Raw genomic sequence first — 20,621 nt, 5'->3', positions numbered from 1 at the left:
CAACTAAACAGAATGTTCAACGTTGTGTCAATCTGGAGGAGGCAGAGCACTCTGGAGGAGCCAGCCTCTGGTGCTGCAAAGTGCAGCATGCATGACATCACATGCGTGTGACATGCACCAGGCCCCCTCAACAATATCCAACAAAGAGTTGTCGTGCCTGCTAAGATGTGCTCACTGTTTTATATTTCAAATTTCTCATTGTTGTTTTAATGGGTATAACATTAGTCCCAGATAGTCTATTTAAACTCACCTACCTAAAAAAAAAATTTAAAAAAATGTTTCCGCCCTAAAAGAAAGTACAGTTATTGTGAACTTACTCGGGACATGGGATTAGCAACAAGGCTTTGTTTAACTATGCACACGAGCCCTGCTTGCAGTTCTTTGCTCCCTAACCTTGAGGTCAAGCTGTAATTTTCCAAAGTCAGTAGAGACATGCCAAGTTAAATACCAGCTCATCTCTTACACCCATTTTCAAGAGGCCAGGTAAGTAATAAAAGCATGGCAATCCTATAGTAGAATTATATTTTTAAAATATAATTCTCCATCAAAACTTGCTGTACTCCCCAACAAGGGAAAAGATGAAAAGTAAATTGTTAAGTCAATGCATGAAGCAACAGACCTTGTTGATGCTGAGCTTTGCTAGTATACACAGTTTTCGAGTTTAAAATGCATATCCATCTCAATTTCTTACCACCTTATTTCCTTACTGTCTCCCTAGGATCAGATGAAAATGAGAAAGGTCTATGTATTTGCACACTGATGACTATATAGCCCAGATCTCAAAATTGGAGATTTACAGCTTCAGCTTCAACTGTGTCCGTTCACCCAGAGCTTTTATGTAGATGCTTAAGCAGAACAAGGAAAGAACCCTGCAGGCAACTCACCACAGGGAGGAACAGTACCTGCCCCAGCATCATTTTCCGAGCCCTGTCTCAGAAGGAATAAGCAGAGCCTACTTAACAGTGCACCCAAGCCCTACCCCCTTGGTCAATGGTACTGATTGTGACTGAAAAGTCCAGAGGAACCAACAGGAACACAGTCCACCTTCCATCTTCTGATGTAAATAATCCACAAAAGTGATAAAGGCTGTTTCCAGTCCCAAAGCAGGCTGAAACCCCAGATTGAAATAGCCTACCTTAAAGTAAAAAGAATTTATCTTATTTTATACACACATTCTTTTGCTCTCATCTCATAGAAACAACTTCCAGAAGAAATACAATATTTCAGGTTATCTAGAGAGATTAACTTGTGTTTTGCAACTTAATCACTAGGCCCTTTATGGGCAAGTTCAATGATGCCAAAGTTTTTTTTAAAAGCCATAGAAGAAACATGCACACAGGCCAATATACTGCAATTGCGTATAAGGAAAGTTTTGGGAAAGTCCAATGGTGAATAAAGCTAAACATATTTTTAGCATTACAGGATCCTAACAGACAAGGAGGTCATTTCCTTTAGATATGTTCATATTTAAAAGTGAATTCATAGCTGGAAAGCAAGCCAATGGAACATCAACGCTTATGTTCCCATTAGAGAAGGTAATGTGGCTTAGTGTACAATTTTGGACTTTGACTAGACTGTGATCAGCATGTTCTAAAGTCAGAAAGAAGGAACAAAAGGAAGTAAAAAACTTGTGAAAAATAGAGGAGAGCTCTATTGGTCCCTAATACCTGTCACTCAAATGGAGAAGCCTACACAGGTTCCATCTTCTCAACCAGGAAAGATAACCTTAGTTCACCCATGGTAAAAAAAAAAAAAAGGCAACAAGTTATCTCACAAAACAACAGAGAGACTATAAAAGCATGGTCCACATTCCAAGGCAATGCATAATTTTTAAGAACATTTTTAGAGTGCTCATTTTCCATTTTAGTTAAAACGCTACTTACTCTTATCATATATGCTAAGTACAGTGGAGAACTGTGGGTCAGCAGAGCTCATGGCTGATACAGACATTATCCTCCCATTTAATATAACCAGGGTACTGACAATAGTATTCAAAATGACAGCACTTGCAAGTTTCTGCCCCAGCCAAAACTCACGTGATTGAGTAAAAAATTACCTATTGAATTTTGAACATCAAGCATTAGAACAGATCATCAAGGAAAGGTTTGAAGCTCTTTGGAATTAGTCATCCAGTTGTCATAATTAATGAGTTGTGTGCATCAAGTAGGTGTGATGCCAGTTTTAGACCTGCCACATCTTGCAACAGTATCTGTATTCATGTATCAAGAAAAGTTATGAAGACATTCAAGTCACTGTGTAAAAACACAGGGAGATCCAGGAAAGCATAGCTTTGACAAGTGAGCATTACTTACATCTTGTTTCAGCAGACATATACTTAAAAACCAATGAGAGTCTGACCATTCTTAGGAGATACAAGAAACTCCTATGAGATGAACTCAGCAGCCTTTCACCAAACCTAACTTACATATGGATATGACTGGGTAAGAAGATGGGTGCTGTGCAGGTTCCCTCTACATGACTTACAGGAAAACTAATAGGGCACTGTCTATTTTTACAGACTTTTGACTTCACACTGTTCCTTCTTATTTAATTTAAAGCACATAATCTCATCATAGTCTGAACTATTCTGCCACTCCCACCTCTAGGAAGATCTCAACCTATTTTCTTTTCTTGTCAAAGGGAGACTGACATGTCTAGAGTTACTGGTATTCTTCCATAACAATTTCTTAACATTCTGTATAGGCAGATCACTTAACATCTTTCAAGGAGGATTCTTCATATTTAATCAATATCTTGAAATTTAAGCCAGGATAGCTTTATAGGAAAAATGTATTAAGCTGCCATATGCACAGTTCTGAAATAAAACATGCCTTATGGCCAAGAAGAAATAGAATATAGTATGTCCCTGCTACCCAATTCAAGAAAGGATGACCACTCACTCTGCATATGGATGGACCCATCCTTTGCAAGTGTGAAGCAACATAGTCCCTGCTATTAGAAGTACTAGAAGGAGTATGTCTGAAGATAAAGGTAAAGGTACCCCTGCCCGTACGGGCCAGTCTTGACAGACTCTGGGGTTGTGCGCCCATCTCACTTAAGAGGCCAGGGGCCAGCGCTGTCCGGAGACACTTCCGGGTCACGTGGCCAGCGTGACATTGCTGCTCTGGCGAGCCAGAGCCGCACACGGAAACGCCGTTTACCTTCCCGCTGGTAAGCGGTCCCTATTTATCTACTTGCACCCGGAGGTGCTTTCGAACTGCTAGGTTGGCAGGCGCTGGGACCGAGCAGCGGGAGCGCACCCCGCCGCAGGGATTCGAACCGCCGACCTTTCGATCGGCAAGTCCTAGGCGCTGAGGCTTTAACCCACAGCGCCACCTGCGTCCCGCTAGCTGGAGTAGATAGGGCTTAATATGCCAATGCAGAGCTTCACGTGTTCATTCTGAAGTGGTACAGTACAAGAGGGTTACCATACAACATGGCTCTTACTTCTTTTTCTATATAATAGGAACAGTGTGCTCTTGCCCAGGTCCCCTGGAAACTGAGCCAGTTTTCTCCATCCAAAGGACCATTTCTTCTGGGGTTGTTTGTATTCTGGCGTGGATGGGGAAGATGCAATGTTTGTCAAATATGAGGAGTGGTTGCATAGCTTCCCTTTAAAATAAACACAAATTGGCTCTATTGGGGGGGATGAAAACAATAGCCATTGCCCTCCACCAATATCCCATTGGACACCACATCAAGTCACTGTGCTAACCTCAAAATACCTATATGAATGAATTAATCAAGTCTGATGACTATATGGGCATAATAAATAAGTAAACAGGTGACCAGCAGCACAATAAAGCATGAACACTTGTGTTTATTTACTGCAGTTTGCTATAATGTATCTGTAGTGTTGCTTTAACAGGTGGTTCAAAGGATACTGAATTGGAAAGTCTACAAAGAACAAGCAAGTAATTGTGCCAATAAGAGCCTGACTAATAAAGATTACATTACTAAATAACTGCTTTCTACCACTAAAGAATAGAAGGCTGCCAACCGATAAGGAAATAGCAGCTGTTTCTCAGAGACATACCAGTATCATCATGCATTTTGTACATTTAGTCAAGATGCAAGACATTTCTAAGTAATTAATTAAACCTCACGGTTTAAAAAAGATTTTTGTAAAACTAAACACTGATGGTAGTAATCATCAGATATTTGCTTAATATACACTAAAGGATGTCAGTTAATATTCTGCACTGTGCTATAATTTCATTTGAAAGAGAAAAAAATGGTTGGTGTCTTTCCTCAAGGTTGAAATCATTTTGAAACATGTGCCATTGCTTATCAGCCTCCAAAAGGACAAGGGGACATATTTTAATGCAGAGATTACACAACTGAGCCAAATTTGCAGGAGTTCTTGCTCCACACACTGCTACCAATCCATAATTTCCATTTTAAAATTGTGTGGGTGTGCGCACACATGCGCGCGCACGCACACACACACACCAGCTTGAATCATACTTCAGACGACAGAAAGGCTCTCTTTAAAAGAGAAAAAACCTGAAAGCACTATTAAAGACTGCATACTCCTGAGGTTTGCTGCATACAGAGCATGCATCGTGATACTCTTGAACATATTAGAAATAAGAGTCACAATAATTATGGCACATCTCTGCTTTCAAGAAGCTTTGGTACAAACACAACTTTAGAACTTCAGCAATTTTTCCTGCAGTAGGCAGTGAAATCTTGCTCTGGATTCAGGCAGAGTGCTTGCACTTTCAAAACTAAACCTGTCATCATCTGTGTTCCACAAGCACAGCAATACTTAAAATGGGAGATCCCTTCCAGTGCTCATTTGATGGGAGGGTTGGGTGGCCCTTAATGAAATCCACAGGCTCTACCCTCTGAATCTCTCCATTTTTAGCCAAATAGACAAATAATGTCTCTAAAAGTTTTTTTAAATAGTCACTATTAGGATGTCACATATGGTAAGGATTCTGGACCCCTGTAATTCAAGCAGTGCCACTAGGTTCTGCAGTTGTATAAAAATTCACTGGTGCAAGAAGAACATCAAATTATGACATCTACTTTTTGTGTAACCCCTTGCACCATATGGCGTCCCTATGCTTGTACGATTTCATTCTACTCTTACTCGGTAGAACATGCATACACACAGACTAAGGGTCACGATGTGTCACAGTTTGCACCCATATCACCTGATAGTTACTGCTGAATGTTTCTATATTGTGTTTCCCAGGGTGAGGCAATCTAATCCATAAATTGCCAACATGAATGCCAAACAGTGTAGAATCAAAAGCCTGTCTGGGTGTGACAAACTTGCTTGTAGCAAAGGCTGTGGTGTGTCTTTTAAAGTGAGAGTTCTTTGAAGATTAAGGCTTCAGTAACAAGGTTTGCTGATGATGTAAGCAATTTAATTGAAGCATTGTTTAAAGAATAAGCATATGTTAACTCATCATATTTTATGCACTGCTCCTGTACATATAAACACACCTGAATTTAAAAACAAGTCTTGGGTTTCTGAAACTTATCTAAAAACTATTATTTAAATAATCCTTATCACCTAAGAGGTATCCTAGATAAGTGGTTCTTCCTCACTCATGTCTACCACTCTGAAAAATGCAGGACAAGGAGAGGAGCAAAAGGAATATAAATATTTCATTTTACAGACCAGAAAGACTGCTTCAGCCCCTCTCGCCATGGTTGGTACCTTGTCTCTATCATTATGTTCTACCTTCCTTCCACAGCTCTTTCAATGACATGATTTTAAATAGAGGTTCTTAAATGCACTGAAGTTTTGGCTATATTAAAGAAGAGAGAGGGAAAATATTGCAAAAGCCTTTATTGCTTAAGCAAAACCGTCTGACTCTTGCTGAACAACTTCTGAGTTTAATGAGTTGGAGTGACCTGTTCATGTTCTCCCAGTCTAGTTCCAGGTAAATCTTGCACATGTATAGCCAGTTGTTTTTTGTTTGTTTGTTAAATGTACTGAATCCAATTTGGGCCTGTTTGGGAAGTGTATAAAACAAATGCTGTCCCCTGTTGTCCTCCTAGCTCCTTGCTGTCCATCAGAGTAACTTGTTTATTTACATGAATATGAGAATCATTCCAAAACTTCCTTATAAAGGCCACTTGAAAACCCTGGTGCCAGGAAGTGATTCAAGGATAGGGAAATTAAGACCAAATGAGATAAAAATTCTAAATCGGTTTTCACAACTCTTGATTCAAATTATGAGATTTTATCATAAATAGCCACAGCAGGAGAAAACCATCAACACTTTGCTAGCTGTTGAGAAACCACTTGTGTGAAAGCAGCCCTACAGATTTCAGTGGAGTTACCCAGGGAAAAGATCAGAATCTGAACTTTTGTTTGAAATGTCTTAACAGCAAGAAGTCTGTGAGTATGTTTAACAGATGTATTTTCAGTTAATAGATTCAAGGTATTCAATAGTCTGCTCTAATGTAAGCTAAGTATATAGAATTGCATTCTTTCTGTCATCAATAATATATCTTCCTATCTCAACCTTAACCTTCTTTATTGCTAAACAGGCAAGGTGTCCCACTTTTATGAAGAAGTATACAGAAGAAAATCTTTGCAAACATGAGGGCAGAGCATCAGCAAAAAGCAGTTGCTATGACCAAGTCTATTATACCGCTGACTTCAAACAGTGACACAATGGAAAATAAGACAATGAGATCTTTAAAAGACAATAAGACACCAGGAGTGCAATCTTATACTCAGAAATAAGCTCCGCTTAGTTCAGTGAAACATCCAAAAAAAGAACGCACCATTGCCAACTTTTTTCTCAGATGTCCAAATAGTTGCCTTATTATGCAAGATAAAGTTCTATTTAAGAATAACTTCTTATTCTTCAATGAATAATGAGCTAACACTACACTCATAGGATTTAAAAAAGTTTTTAAATCAATATGAAAATTAATCTTTAGTTGAATCACTCGGCCTCCATTTTCTGCTAAATGGTATGATCTTGTGTGCCTTTCTTAAAAAAGGAAATATTGCAAAGAGATGGCATGTAGTATTATATTATTAATTATATCCTGCTTTCTCACATGGTTTATCTAGCATTTTCAAATGTTCAAAGTGCTTTGCATACATTTTCTCAGTAAAAGTATATTGCATTGACAGCTGCATTGTATTTTGAGAATTACAAGCAGGTCATATTACAGAATCTAGTCAACATTATTCTAGCCAGGACGTTATTTCTACAACCATAATGATATTTTTGCTTTTACAGCATGCTTACAAACAAATACAGAGTGATCACTTACCTTTCTGTCTATTATCCACCACTGTGTTTTTGCAAGACCAAGCTCTAGCATTTGAAGCAGGCCTAACAACGTAAGTAATCTCCCATTGCCACAAGTAATCTCCCATTCTACCAGGCCAGAAATACTATGCACTGGCATGTCAAATGCATGCATACCCTTTATAGTTTAAAAGACTGCTGGCAAAAGGGAGAGAGCCACATGCACTCACTCTATTGCTCTGTGCTGCATTTCTGGATTCAAACTGCACTGCAGGTTACACTGGCTCTGTGTGCAGCTTTTTTCTCCCTTTGTGTCTTTAGAGACCAGAACTAAGATAACAGTGAACCAAAAGCACAGCTCATATTGCTCTATGTTGTATTTTTTGGTTGAGAAACCACAGAAGGACAATTCACACTATTTTACAGACCTTTAACCACCACCATGTGGGCAGATAGACAAGCAGGAAAGCCAGCCCATCCACGTCCAGCTGCTACCCGCCCTCCCCCCACCCGCCTGCGTATCTATTCTTTAGGGGAGAATTGGTACTGGCTATAGCTGAGAAATAACCTGCATATCTGCTTTAAAGTGTCTGGGCACATTTATTTGCAACCCGAGTCTATAGGTCCGCTTCAGTTGAAGCAGACCAAACGTTGCTTTACACTGCTGCAGACATAATGGCGTCCTACCCTAATAAGATGGCACTAGGGATATCCTTGATATCCAACCAGGGAAATCCCCAAGAATCATAATTAGTTGCATACATTGTATGAGCTTTCACACTTCCAGGAATCCCTCCAAAGTTCAAAAATGCTGCATTGTGGAACTGGTTGTGTTCCGATCTCCTCCCCAGCAGCACAGTACGGGAACTCTCATACAGCAATGCAGCATCCCATCCAGGAAAACAGTGATGCAGCAGTGCCAACAGCTGTTACTAGGGGCAGGACTGGATTATGTCACCGGACATACATTTTGGCATCACATTAATATCAACAGTCAAGCACTTGGTCCTTATGTACTGCTATACTGTTCAAGGTAGGTAGAATTTGATTTGTTCTCAAGTGCCCTTAAAGCATCAAATCCTTATTCCTAATTTGTGGCAGAAGAATTTAGGCCTATGTGCTTATAATTAAGAGACCCGAGTCTAACACTCTGACCACTGGACTATTATCCAGAGTGCATGTTAACAGCCAGTTACCACCCTCCTGTTTACAGTACCCTAGATTTATACATAATGTCATAATGAACTGCAGTATAGGTGAATATATATAATTAAACTACGTTCCTGTAAAATATCTACATAAACATTAAAGCCAACATCCTTCAAAAAGAAAGCCAGCTGTATACTTCTAACAGAGGATCTTTCGCTATAAGAGAAAATCCCTCAAGGATATGGATTTTGTATTTCAAAAGGCATTCAGATGAGACTAAAAAGAGATTCTGCACTTATTATATTTATATAAACATTGTAAAACCCCTCTTTATAGAAGAGCCGACTTATATTAGGAAGCTACTTGTGTATGGATATGTTAAAATAGCAAGAGGTCACCCAGTGAATGGGTTAGTCACGATCAAGTAACACTGCCATCTATTTAAGCCATTTTGTTATAGCTGCCAAGATAGTTTGGGTGTAGTGATACTAAACATGGGCCCAAGAAGATTCTGGCAATTATAGGTCCAGAGACAGCCCTGATTTGATGCACTTAGGGCCTTTCGTTTATGTAAAGCTTTGCAAACACACTTTATATTGCACATTTTGTTTTGAATTGCATATACCTTGCATGCTTACTTGAACAAAGAGGGCCAACTCATTTATTTTTTAGTTATTTGTGCAAAGAAAAAAAGCATTATGGATTTTATACTAGAAAAGGTAAATGTCCAAGATTATTTTAAAATTCATAAGAGGATTTGCTTGAGTGCTAGGTTCTTCTTTTGAAGTCCTGCTCTTGTCTTGCTCATCACAGAACTCAAGCAGTGACAAACTGGAAACCATTTCATTAAAATACCTTTCCTTTGCTAGGCACAAGAAAACATCAGACTTGGTCTTGCCATGGCCTTCTGTTTACTGCTTAAGTAAACAGACAACAACCTACTGCCACAAATTATTTTTGACCACAATACAATATAAGAAAAGCATGTGTCAAGATACAGACCATAGCCCCAAGAACAGCAACCCGAAAATGGTGTGCCAGTACACCAACAGAAAATTTCCATGTCTGACATTCATAGATTTGAGGCCTTAACTACAGGAGTAAGGACACGGTCTTATTCTGTCACAGTGTAGCTACGTTGTCACGGTACAGAATGAATTAAACAGGAAGTCAGAGCTTGCTGCAGTGACAGTGCTAATGGTTTCCAAGGTTAAATTTGGTCTTCTACACGAGCCTTTTATACACTTCCAGTCTGAAAAATTATTTCAAGACTTCTGGCTATACAGCATGAACTAAAAAGTCTCATTAATGATAGTATTTTTACCAGAGAACTGCATGCAAGATAATACAAGAACTTCCACTTCTCTGTGCAGTATAACTAGATTATAAAATATATTTAGATCTTTAAGACTGTATTTAAGTCAAGTATAGGTTTCTTCTGATCTACCGGTTTTCCTATCCCAAATTACAACAAAACTAGGTCACACCATGTTTTTTGCTTATACCATGCCTAGAAATGCAACAAAAATTTTGCAATCTTTGCTTTTTCACACACCACCCATGAATCCTTAGGTTTCAAAATCCTCTTTATAAAAAAAATTAAACCCACCAAGCTTAATCACAAATTCCAAAATAAAAAATAAAATTGCCATTGTCCAGATTTTCACTGATTACATGGCTGGCTGTTTTTAATAGAAATTAACCTTCAGAAACTGGAGACAAATTCCCAATACATTTTAAGCACACAGCCTCTTTCCTGATAACATATGGCCTCATTTGAACAGCATAGGCCAATGTCTGAAGCGAGTGTATATCTATTTTTAGTAATGACTTATAATCTACCAAAATCTATTGCCCTTGCTGGAGGAGATCAGCTCCACATTTTGTAAGAAAACTGTAAATCCCAGTGGACTATTTTTTAAAAAAACAGATGAATTCCTATTGAACGGAGAAATTTCACAAAGCCATAGGCATATTTTCCGATAGTCCAGTTTTAGGATCCAATACTTGTGTACTGAAAACATAATGCTATTGCCATATGGTAAAAAAGGGGGGGATTCCATTTCAGCTGCTCAGTTTTTTTAGGACTTATCCACCCCACAAAAGAATTATTTCAATAATCACTCTTGCAACTGTTTTATTGATCAGGTGCATTAACTTGACAGCAAACTACCTATATAACAGATGCACTCATAGCCTATAGTTACTTCTCTGACAAACACTATACGGAACATTCATGATTCAGAGATGAAGCCTGAAATGTCAAAGGATAAACTACACACAAGAGGTGTATTTTTAAAATTAAGTCCTCAGCTCTAAGAATAGAAACCATGCAAAAACAACAGAGTCTTGCTATTTCTGCAACCATTTAACACATTTATGAATATTCTATTTAGTATTAGTAGAATAATCTCACCTGAAAAGGAAAGATATTGTCAGCTCTGTTCAAACTGTCTTCCATCCAAGATTTTGGAGCAAAAGCGGAGCTGGGCCGTGCATACTTCTGCAACTGGATATGATTACTTGGGAAATTCTTCTTCAGGGGTGAGATGGAGTTCAGGGGTGTGATTCCTCCATTCAGTCCCCTGCGGTGGTCTCGCCCTTGGGACCCTCCCCACCCACCATATCCACCACCGCCACCGGGACTCCATGAAGAAGACGGTGTAGGTGATGGGCTTTGGTAGCTGCTCCATGGAGAAGGTGGTTTGTTAAGATTATTAGCAAGATGAGGCAGTTGATTAAAAGCAGCATTTCTATGCGTAAATGGAGGTGGATGAGGGCTTGCAGGAGACCTTCTCTGTTGTTGATGCTGATTGTGATGATGCTGAAAATGGGGGTGATGAGGGTGGTGCTGAGAGAGGGGTCCAATCTGAGGGGAAAAACTACCCCCAAAGCCAGGACTGACATGATGTGGAAAATTCTGAAACAGCAGAGCACCATTATTAGCTGAAGCAGGAGGAACCCCTCCCTGATGGAAGAAACTCGCATCTTCATTGATTATTGTTGAAGAAGAAGGAGCTATAGCTGCTGACCAGTTACTGAAACCAGTCAGAGAAGATGCTGTAGATGTCAAGGGCTGGCTTGAAGTACCCAGCCCTGTAGCCTCTTGATAATCAAATCCTGTTAACACTGGCGATTCTATTCTTATTTTCTCCTTCCCATTGCCGTTCTCGGAAGAATTATCCCCCTGGTTTTCTTCAGATTTAGATTTCTCTGATTCAGGCAGCATGCCTGCTTCCTGACTTTGACTAGGGGAAAGCTGCTGTTTTTCTAGGGAGTCTTGCTTTTCCTGTTGCTGAGCTTTAGATTTTTCAGACCCCAGAATCTCATCCTGAATGTTATGGGCAGCTGGAGCAGGAAAGAGCCAAGCTGACCCAGCACTACTGCCATTGGCAGCTGTGTTATTTATAAAAGCAGCGGGGCTGGGGGTTGCATTTTGATGGTGGTGCGGAGGCTGCAGATGTGGATGAAATCTGACTGGAAAAGCTGACTTGTTCCCAGTGTTGTTTTGCACTAACACGCCAAACCCGTAATCCCCCATTTATTTTATTTAGGATTTTAATTCCGCCTGGAAAGAAAAAACAAAACAAAACTTTAAAATGTTTTTGTTCTTCTACTAAAGCAAGATAATTGAAAATTACTACAGATCTTTCACCTCCCCCTTCTTTCCCACCTACCCACTTGAGATATCTGATTTGGATATTATTCCTGGAATCTTATTAATGAGATCACTTAAAATATTGACATGGATAGACTTGTGTTCACTTCCTTCAAATATCCAGAAGGAATAGAAAGTAAATCTTTGGTTAACAAAATAAGAGGTTTCCTTTTTTTCTAAAAGGAAATGCACAAGAATGAAGTGGGGATGAAAGAAAGCTCCTGGGAATTCTTTTTAAAAAAGATTTTAAAAAAACTTTTTTGCCTTAACAGCCGCTTCAACCTGCCCATGTACACGTTAATGGAAACAATACCAAGACATCTGGTGCTCCTCACTCCTTCACAGCTCCAAAAATATATTTAAATCTGGAATAATTTAATAAATTCTATATAATCTAATATATATCTGTGATCTATTCTAACAGTCTTTGCTGCTAAAAATCTGAAATTTTTACCTCAAGATTTCAATGGTGGAGCAAGTTGTACAGGAGAGCTTTCCCCACCCCCCCAACCTGTGCTGCTACTGCCTTTGCCTTGTAGGACTATATGTATAATATGCTCTATGCGGATGCCCTTCTGACAAGTCCTTTCCATATAAAGCAGGGGAGGGTGCGAGGATTTGTTCCTGTTTTAATCTCTAGATATCTGCATTCACTGCGTGTTGTGTGTATGTGTACGGACTGAGTTGTGCAGGAGGAGGGTGGATTCTTGTTGTTGCTGCCGCTGGTTGGGTGGGTTCCTGGTTGCTGCTTTTCCGAGCTCGCTTCCTATTATGATCCGATATTTGTGTGTCCTTCAGATGAATCCTGGCTGCCTGCAGAGGAAAATTTTCACCTCAGAAAAATCAGCAGTCAAGTGTTTGGAGGGGGGGCGGGGTGGGGGGTTGAATTAAGTATATCTGGCGAGCGGAGTTTAGGCATTTTAAAGCCATCAGCAGAATAATTTATTGTGCGACAGCGGGGGGGGGGGGGAGAGATCGGGCTCAGATCCTTGGACTGAGAATATTTAGAAAGCGGGGGGTGGCGTGGGGAGGGTTGGAGAGAAGAGAGACGAACCTCTTTCGAAGGTGGGGGAAGGTGAGGAGGAATATATAGGGCTGATACCGCCCTTGCTCCCTCGGAAGGGGGGGGGAGAATGAAAGAGAGCAGGGATTTCACCCCCACCCCCGCAGAAGGACTTTTACCTCAGGAGGGGCGCAGTCTCCGGCGGGGAGGGGATGGCGCTGGCGGGGGGCCGGGCTCCTCTCTCCCCCATGGGAGCCGGTTTCTCAAGGGAGGGAGGGTCACGAGGATCGCTGGGTGGCGAAAGAGCAGGGAGGGGCAATATCAAGCCTGGCTCCGGAGGGTGGAGGAGGAGGCGGCGAGGGAGGCGGCGGTGGCGGTGGCGGTGGCGGCTCCCAGGGGTCCTGCCTTTCCTCCCGCTGCTGATGCTCCGGGGCTGCGGCGGCTGCTGCTGAGGCTGCGGCTGCTTCTCCTCCGCCTCGGCTCCTCCCGGCGTCGTTCTTTTCCCCTCATGTAACACAACTGTTTCTCGGGCGGGAGGACCGGGGGGGGCTTCTGTTTAGTCACGAGGCGCTGGGCTACTCTGTCGATCCGCCGGTTCGCCACTCCGGCCCGGCCGCCTCAGCCGCCGCCGCCGCCACCGTCGTCGTCTTCGTCTCCACAGGACCGAGCCTCCGATCGAAATGACAACCAGCTGGAGACAGGCAGCGCGGCACTTCCGGTTCAGAGAAGCCACGCCTCTTTCCCCCCCCCGTCTCTCCCTTCTCTGGCAGCGGCCACGCCCCTCCCTCTCCTCCTCAACCGCTAGGCCGCCTCTCCCTAAGCCAGAAGAGGAACTGCGGGAGTCGGCAGCCCTTTTGGATGAGGGCAGAAATTGTTCGGCGCGGCGGCCATCTTTGCTTTGGGCAGTTTTCTTTTCCTCAGAGCGAACCAAGGCGGACATGTTGGTTTAGGTCGGGGAAACTCCCGTGACAGGTGAAATTATAGTTGGCCTCGCTTAAACAGCCATTTTTGAATATGGCAGATGTTAAGGTTTTATCATTGGTTAAAGGGCTCACTGAAGATTGGCTTGTTTTATGTGCTGGAAATTAAAGCTGCATCAAACACACATATATGCATTTATATATATTTATATGTATTAAGTATGTGTGTGAGAGAGAAAGAGGCAGGTGCAGGTTTAATTTCCAGCACACATAGATGCAGAGTTTTTATTCGAATAGGTCGCTTAAATATATATAGGCGACCACGTATTCGAAGAACTCTGCATCGAAATTAAGAGAGAGGTTGGCCCCAGTTTAAGTCGTGTGACTGGTAGAAAATGCTTTTTTTAAAGAATAGTTTTCATTTCAGGTCACCCCTCAGGAACATGTTGTACGTTTCGCCTTCCATGACAGTTCATATTTCTCCTCCTTCGGCCTCTGCTCCAGGCAATGAGGAAGTTTAAACTGCAAGGATCTTGAGAATACCTCGATAAAAACCATTTTGCTGGAAATACTAAGCTTCCTCTCCTGCGGGGACTTTGGGGAGAGTGCAGAAAGGGTGAAGAAGAAAAGACTGGTTGCGGGGAGAGACTTTCGATCTCTTCCAGGTGTCAGTTTTTACTGCAAGGTGCAAACCAGATGAGACAGAAAGGATTTGGCTAAGCACAAGCGAGCGCTCTGTGAACCCACAGAACAGGCCAGACCCAATTATGTCCTTATGGATGTTGCATCGACAGGAAACCAAAGGGCACCTCCTTTGCTGTGTGGGTGTGTTTGGTCTTACTTGGTGATAACCGTACTTTTCACCTAACCAAACATTCCCTTATGGACCGACCTCTCATGCCCCCCGCATGTCTCTATTTCCGCAACACGAAAAGGCACATGTTTGGCACATACATACCAAAGACGGAAATCGCCGTTGGCAGCTTAACAATTTACTTATGAATCCTATCCAGGGTTAACGCCTCTCTGTGCTGTCGCTGAACAGACGGCTTGAAACTTGCGAGGGCCAAGGTTCCTTTAAATGCCAGCACGCCTTTGTCGGTGCGTTAGGGTGATCAAAGATTAGCCATGGCGACGGGCGGCATGACTTTCAAACTTATACGTGGCTCTTGCCAACCGCAGGGCCGGGCTGCACCCTCCTCGCCGGATCTGGCAGAAAACCGAAGCTGCTTCTGCCCCTGAGCGCATCTGCAGCGCCGGCAACCCCGGATGCAAGCAGGAAGGCGGCGGGGCTGGGATCCGCAAAAGGGAGCCGGGAGAGAGCGCCCACCACTAGGCTGGGGTTGCAAGATGGGGAGGGGGGAGAGGCAGCCTGAAGGTGGCAGGAAGAGGAGACGAGGGCCGTCTGTTTGGGGGCACAAGCCTTGCCTCTGCTCCAAACCCCTCGGAGGAGCTGGAGGGCAATGCTACCTTGTCGTTAGGAGAGCTAGCGGGAGAAACCCTCCTTCTGACCCGAAAGAAAGGAGGAAGCAGGAACGGCAGCACGAAAGTGGAAAGGAGGGGGAGGGGGAGGGAAGAGACCCTTGAAAGGGCAGTTCGTGCCTTACCTACTGGCTCTTGCGAAAGAGACCAGTGGGACCGAGGAGGTGGCGGGGGAGCATGGCCTCCGTGGCAAGCCCCTCCGAGAGTTGCCGGGAGACACACCTGCTAGCCCAGAGAGAGGAGGAGCCGGCTCCTGGCAGCCCTCGGGGCAGGGAGTGAGGGACCGATCTCAGCCAAGGCACCATCTGCTCGGAAGAAGAGAGTAGGGACCCCTCCTAGTGCAGACAGCTAAGGTGTGGGAGGGGGAGGGTGGCTCACCAAGGGAAGCCATCGGGGGAATGTAAAGGGGGCAAAAACACATTTGACTAAGGCATCGCTAGCCAGTGCTGCTGTTGAGTGAGGTGCATGGATGGATCCTCCTGACCCGATCACAAGAACGAAGTATGTCCTTGTCACTCAAGGGAGGTTGAGTGCAAAGAAATGTGACTTTACACGCGACCTCTGACTGCATGGACAGTAATCCTAGCCTTAAGAGAAATTGTCTTCAATGATGAGCATTTAGTAGGCCACAAGGAAGCTGCCACCCCTGGGTGTAGTGAGGGGTGGGCAAGGTGGGCAGCACCCCCCCATAAAGTAAATAAATAAAAATGCTTAACTAACTGACCAAACACATCAAAGATAGCTCAGTTCTGCCCCCCAAAACATTGATCTTCCCTCCCCCTATAAATCCTGGCTATGCTATGCCAGTGCTGTCACCCTGATTATAATGACAAAAATAAAAACGTTGAGAGCAGGGATCTCCCCTTTGCACTGCATAAGCAAAGTGGAGCATTTAAGGTTGCAGTTCTAAGGGCAGCAGGGACTTTAAGTGGTATAATTTATGTTTTGCATGTTGTAGGTTCCAAGTTCAATCTCTTATCTCCAAAGGACCAAACAGCCCATGATGGTCCAGAGTTCTGCCTGCAATTGTACCTACAAAGCTAATACTGTACTTGCGAATACTGGGCCAAATAGTCTGACCTACAGCTTCCTATGCTGTTATTTGGATGTAAGCTGCATTGAATAAGTAGAGCAGTGGATTCCGCCCCCCCCCCCATATAACTTGCAAATATAAACGTTGTGTATATTCAAAAGATAAAATTAAACACTTGATCTTCAGGCAATTCTGAAAAAGTCTTCCATTTTTGGAAATTCAAAAACCGATTATTCTGGTACCAAATTTATTCATCCCGCTGCATTTTATGACCTGGTATTTTTCGCCCAGAAATAATTCCCATATTCAAAAAGTGGCAATACATTCAGATTTATTTAAATAACAGTTCTTACATAAAGGAGCAAGACTTGCACATAAAAATTAACAAATATACAATGGAGTTTTCATCCTCTTGTTGCAGCAGAAAGCCGAGTTCCAAGCAGTATGTTGTGTAGGAGTTTTGTGTAAGAAAGTAATTCTCATATGTTCTGGTTTCTAAAAATGGTAAAACCAGACTGCAGCACACTCTTGCTTTTCCTACAACAAGGATCCTTGCGCTGCTATCCTATGCACAGTTACTTGAGAGTAAATCCCATTGACCTCATCGAGATTTACTTTCAAGAAAACATTTGCTGGCTTAGGCTGTACATCATTGCCATCAATGGCACCATCCACTGTTGTCCAGCAAAAGCAACTCTAAAGGTTCTTTAAAAGCATAAGATAAAAGTAAATATAAGGCATCATACCAATCACTCATAGCATTCCACATCTATAGCAGCCATTTTGCACTAGCAGTAGCACTTGCTTACCCTAAAATCCTTGACCTGCTCCTGCACCCCCCTGCTTCACCAACAATATGCAATTTATTACTGTTCAATTTTCAAAGTTTCTTACCTGACTTGGTACAGTTAGGGTTCTTCTAGATGACCCGTTTGTTGAGCATTCAGCTTGATTTGTTTGTGGAAAGATTAGGTGACATTGGCTATTTGATGAGCATTCATTCTGATTTGCTCACAGTGATGTCAAAGCAGATGTAATCCTACATCCAGTGCATTTTCCCATCACTTTCCTTATTGCAAAAAGTCCAGTCTTATGAGGAAGAGGATTTACTGCACACTGCTATATTAGTGCAACCTGAATTTGCTGGTATGTGATTGAATCCCACCCGAAAATAATTGACAAACTGGAAGTGCCCTTACTAAATACCACCGCATAAGTAGTAAATCATATTTTGATTTGGCTTTTACGTCTCTTTTTCACCATATTTTCAGAAGATAAATCACAAGTGACAGCAGGGAAGTGCAATATTGGATGGGTGTGAATCTCAGTGTGTGTTTAGTCTCCCCAAGGCCACCTGTATCTCTTACAATTCTCCATCCTCCTTCACATGCCAATCCAAATGGAAAGTTCACAACTCCTTTGCTCACTTCATAACTTCCGTTACACCATCTTAGCCACTGCTTTTTTTAAAAAAAACACCCTGCATTCTTATGCATTTTTGTCATTTTGATTACTTTGACTGATCTATCACTATGGCTAAAGTGTCTGAGCCTGAACTCAGTGGCCCTTACTTCTAGGCACTTGTAGGATTGAACTGCAGATTTGGTGAAGAGAGATCACTGAACCTTTTGCTAAAATTGATTAAACTGTGGTAAACTCTTAGAGAAAAAGATACAACAACTGCTCTCTGGAAATCTGATGCATGGGGTACTGCATTTGCTGCCTGCTATTGGAATGCCAGCTCACCTCCACTTATACTGTGCTTGTACATCTACTGTATAAACAAGGCAGATATTACTATTGTGCCATAAGTTTCCAGTGCTCTCTCTTCCAATGGAAGCTAAACCTTGTAGCATTGCCCCTGGAACTACTCATCATTTGGGGAAGAATATAGCAGCAGTACTGTGCAAATCCCCAGATATTGTAACTAGACTAAATTTAGTAACACAAAACACGGGCATTTGGATTTTCTGCTTTCAGATTCGGTTGTTGATGTGTTCATGTGCTTAGTGCAGAAATCAGTAGCCCTTGAATACTACTGAGAGGAATACGAGGAGGAGAAGCTGTTTGCATGACAACTGCAAAAGAAAAAAAATCCACAACCACAACCAATAATCCTTAAAGCCTTTTCTCAGCCCATCCCAAAGAGCTTGCAAGTGTAGATGCATATTGCAATATGCCAGGAAGATTAGTAAACCAGAGTTCTATTATGCAAAGTGACTTTGCAAAGCTGAAGCAAACCTTTGTACCTTGACACTGTGCCAGATGCATCTTTATCCCCCATGACGTACTACCCTGTTCCACTTCTCGTCATTCCTATCTGCTCCAGCCCACTTCAACTTCCCTTCTTTTATTCTCTGTTCCCACCAACACCTGTATACATATCACAAAATCCCTCAAACTATTCCACAAATATTCTGTAAAAAATTCTGTTAGAAAAATCACACAAATAAAGTGTGCATGCATTCCTTGCACACACACACACCATTTTCTTGCCAGGAATGCTAGAGCCAATTCTTGAATGTTTATTCAAACCAGACATTCCATGTTTTTTAAAGCACGGCAGTGAAAAAGATGGATCATGTACCTGGGGAAATGCAGTGTCCGCTATGAATATTCAGTAATTCAATATTCATTTAACAGTGTTAACATTTTTTCTGTATTTGTATTTTCTCCCCTCTGATGCAAACCTCCAAGCAAAACTTTGAGTGCCATTTTTATACATGACAAATTTAATACATAGCTATTGGTTTCTTGTAGGAAATTGTGCACATGCTCCATGTTCACTGTTGCAGCCGTGTTCCCCCAATGTTCACTAGATGTATCTTTCTCCCCTGAAAATCACTTCTTGACCAAGTGGTTTCATTCTAAAGATAAAAGCTCATTGCCGATTGATTCTGCATTGCTCCACAGTGTCTCTGTTTGAAAACAGATGTAGGCGTTATTGAGAATGGGGAGTGGATGTATCCACACCTGTCCAATGAAGTTGTGGGTGGACACAAGGCAATAACAGAGAGAAAGGGCTAAAGAGAACTTTGGAGTTGAGATAGATCTTTACAGTTTTCCACCTTGTTCTCCACTTCAGGGTTGGGAAGAATGCCAATAAGGGGCCATTTATCAATTTCTGCTGGAATCTCTGCTGTTGAGATTGTTGCAAAACCTGACCAGGTAGCAGGAAATATGAAAGACCTCCATCTAAGACCATGAAGAACCATGGCTTGTTAAAATAGTGAAACTAGCTTAGATGGAGCAATTTTCTGTCTTAGTATAAGGCTGCTCCCTATGCTCCTGTGTCAAGTTTGGGACTGGTTTCAGCCACCCGAGTTCCTCTTTCCTGCCAGAATCCTGCCTTAGAACTCTCAGGTTCATATAATATATAGCTAAATTCTTATATGGGATTCACTTCTACGTAGGAAATGCTATAACCATCCCTTGCCGTTAACAAATGCGCATAGTTCACTGTGTGAACATGCTGTGGTAACATCCCACATATCAGGGTATCTTCACAGGAAGACACTTCAGGACTACACTTACCTGTTTGCAGTGCAAAAATGCCCAGTGAAGTTGCCTCGCGACTGGGCCTAACATGCTATCAGGCAGGTTTTCTTAGAGTAAAATCCTTTTTCAGTTCTCTTTGGAATGTTGCACAACAGCAGGTTTTGTCAGAATCCTGTTTTATGCTGCACCAACTACCTTCCTTACTTAAGTCACATAGTACACTCCATTCAATGTATTTTCTCAGAAAAATGCCCAGCACCTTAACTCCCTGACCTGACAAACTAGACTTGGGCTCAGGAGCTAGAACACATGGCTACTGCCAGGAGCCACCTGGTGTCAACGCAAGACAAGGGTTTTTTCCTTGCAAACACAGCCATGACTATGTTGCTTCAGAAGGTTGAAAACAAAATAAATTATGAAGTATTTCCTCAAAAATCTACCTTGCAGATATATTTGCTACCTAGGCCTTTCTCAGACCTCTGTTACAATATCCATGACTGCTAGTGTTCTGTTAACAGCCATACCACTTCCATCATATACTTCTAATATCATCTCCCTTCAAGATGGAGACTCTTGAATAAAGATGGTCTCTCAAAAGGCGCCTTTCCTTTCAAGCCAGGGGGAAGGCGACTTGAGTTACCTTTGT

General features: G+C 42.2%; 1 protein-coding gene and 1 long non-coding RNA gene across 5 annotated transcripts in view; one reads left to right on the top strand and one right to left on the bottom strand.

Moving 5' to 3' along the window:
• CPEB4 (cytoplasmic polyadenylation element binding protein 4) overlaps nt 1-13,710 on the bottom strand; it is a 51,424-nt gene extending 37,714 nt beyond the window's left edge. Inside the window, exons 1-3 of one of the 4 annotated variants that reach the window (XM_081900846.1) lie at nt 13,222-13,710; nt 12,494-12,852; nt 10,798-11,949 (exon numbers count right to left, since the gene is read on the bottom strand). In XM_081900846.1, coding sequence (XP_081756972.1) covers nt 10,798-11,922 — 1,125 coding nt within the window. In that variant the 5' untranslated portion in view covers nt 11,923-11,949; nt 12,494-12,852; nt 13,222-13,710. Of the gene's footprint in view, nt 1-10,797; nt 12,853-13,221 lie in introns of all 4 variants that reach the window. The other 3 variants (XM_081900845.1, XM_081900847.1, XM_081900848.1) reach the window with 3 other exon arrangements.
• A 142-nt stretch (nt 13,711-13,852) lies between these two features.
• On the top strand, nt 13,853-17,941 carry LOC309364107. The gene is made up of 2 exons (XR_014165738.1): nt 13,853-14,014; nt 14,390-17,941. It is a non-coding gene; the product is annotated as an uncharacterized lncRNA (long non-coding RNA).
• Nucleotides 17,942-20,621: the final 2,680 nt, after the last annotated feature.

This window comes from Podarcis melisellensis, assembly GCF_964234715.1.
Source record: "Podarcis melisellensis genome assembly, chromosome: 2".
Taxonomy (NCBI): Eukaryota; Metazoa; Chordata; class Lepidosauria; order Squamata; family Lacertidae; genus Podarcis; species Podarcis melisellensis.
Note: the sequence above shows the minus strand (reverse complement) of the source record. Positions and strands in the feature narration are given on the sequence as shown.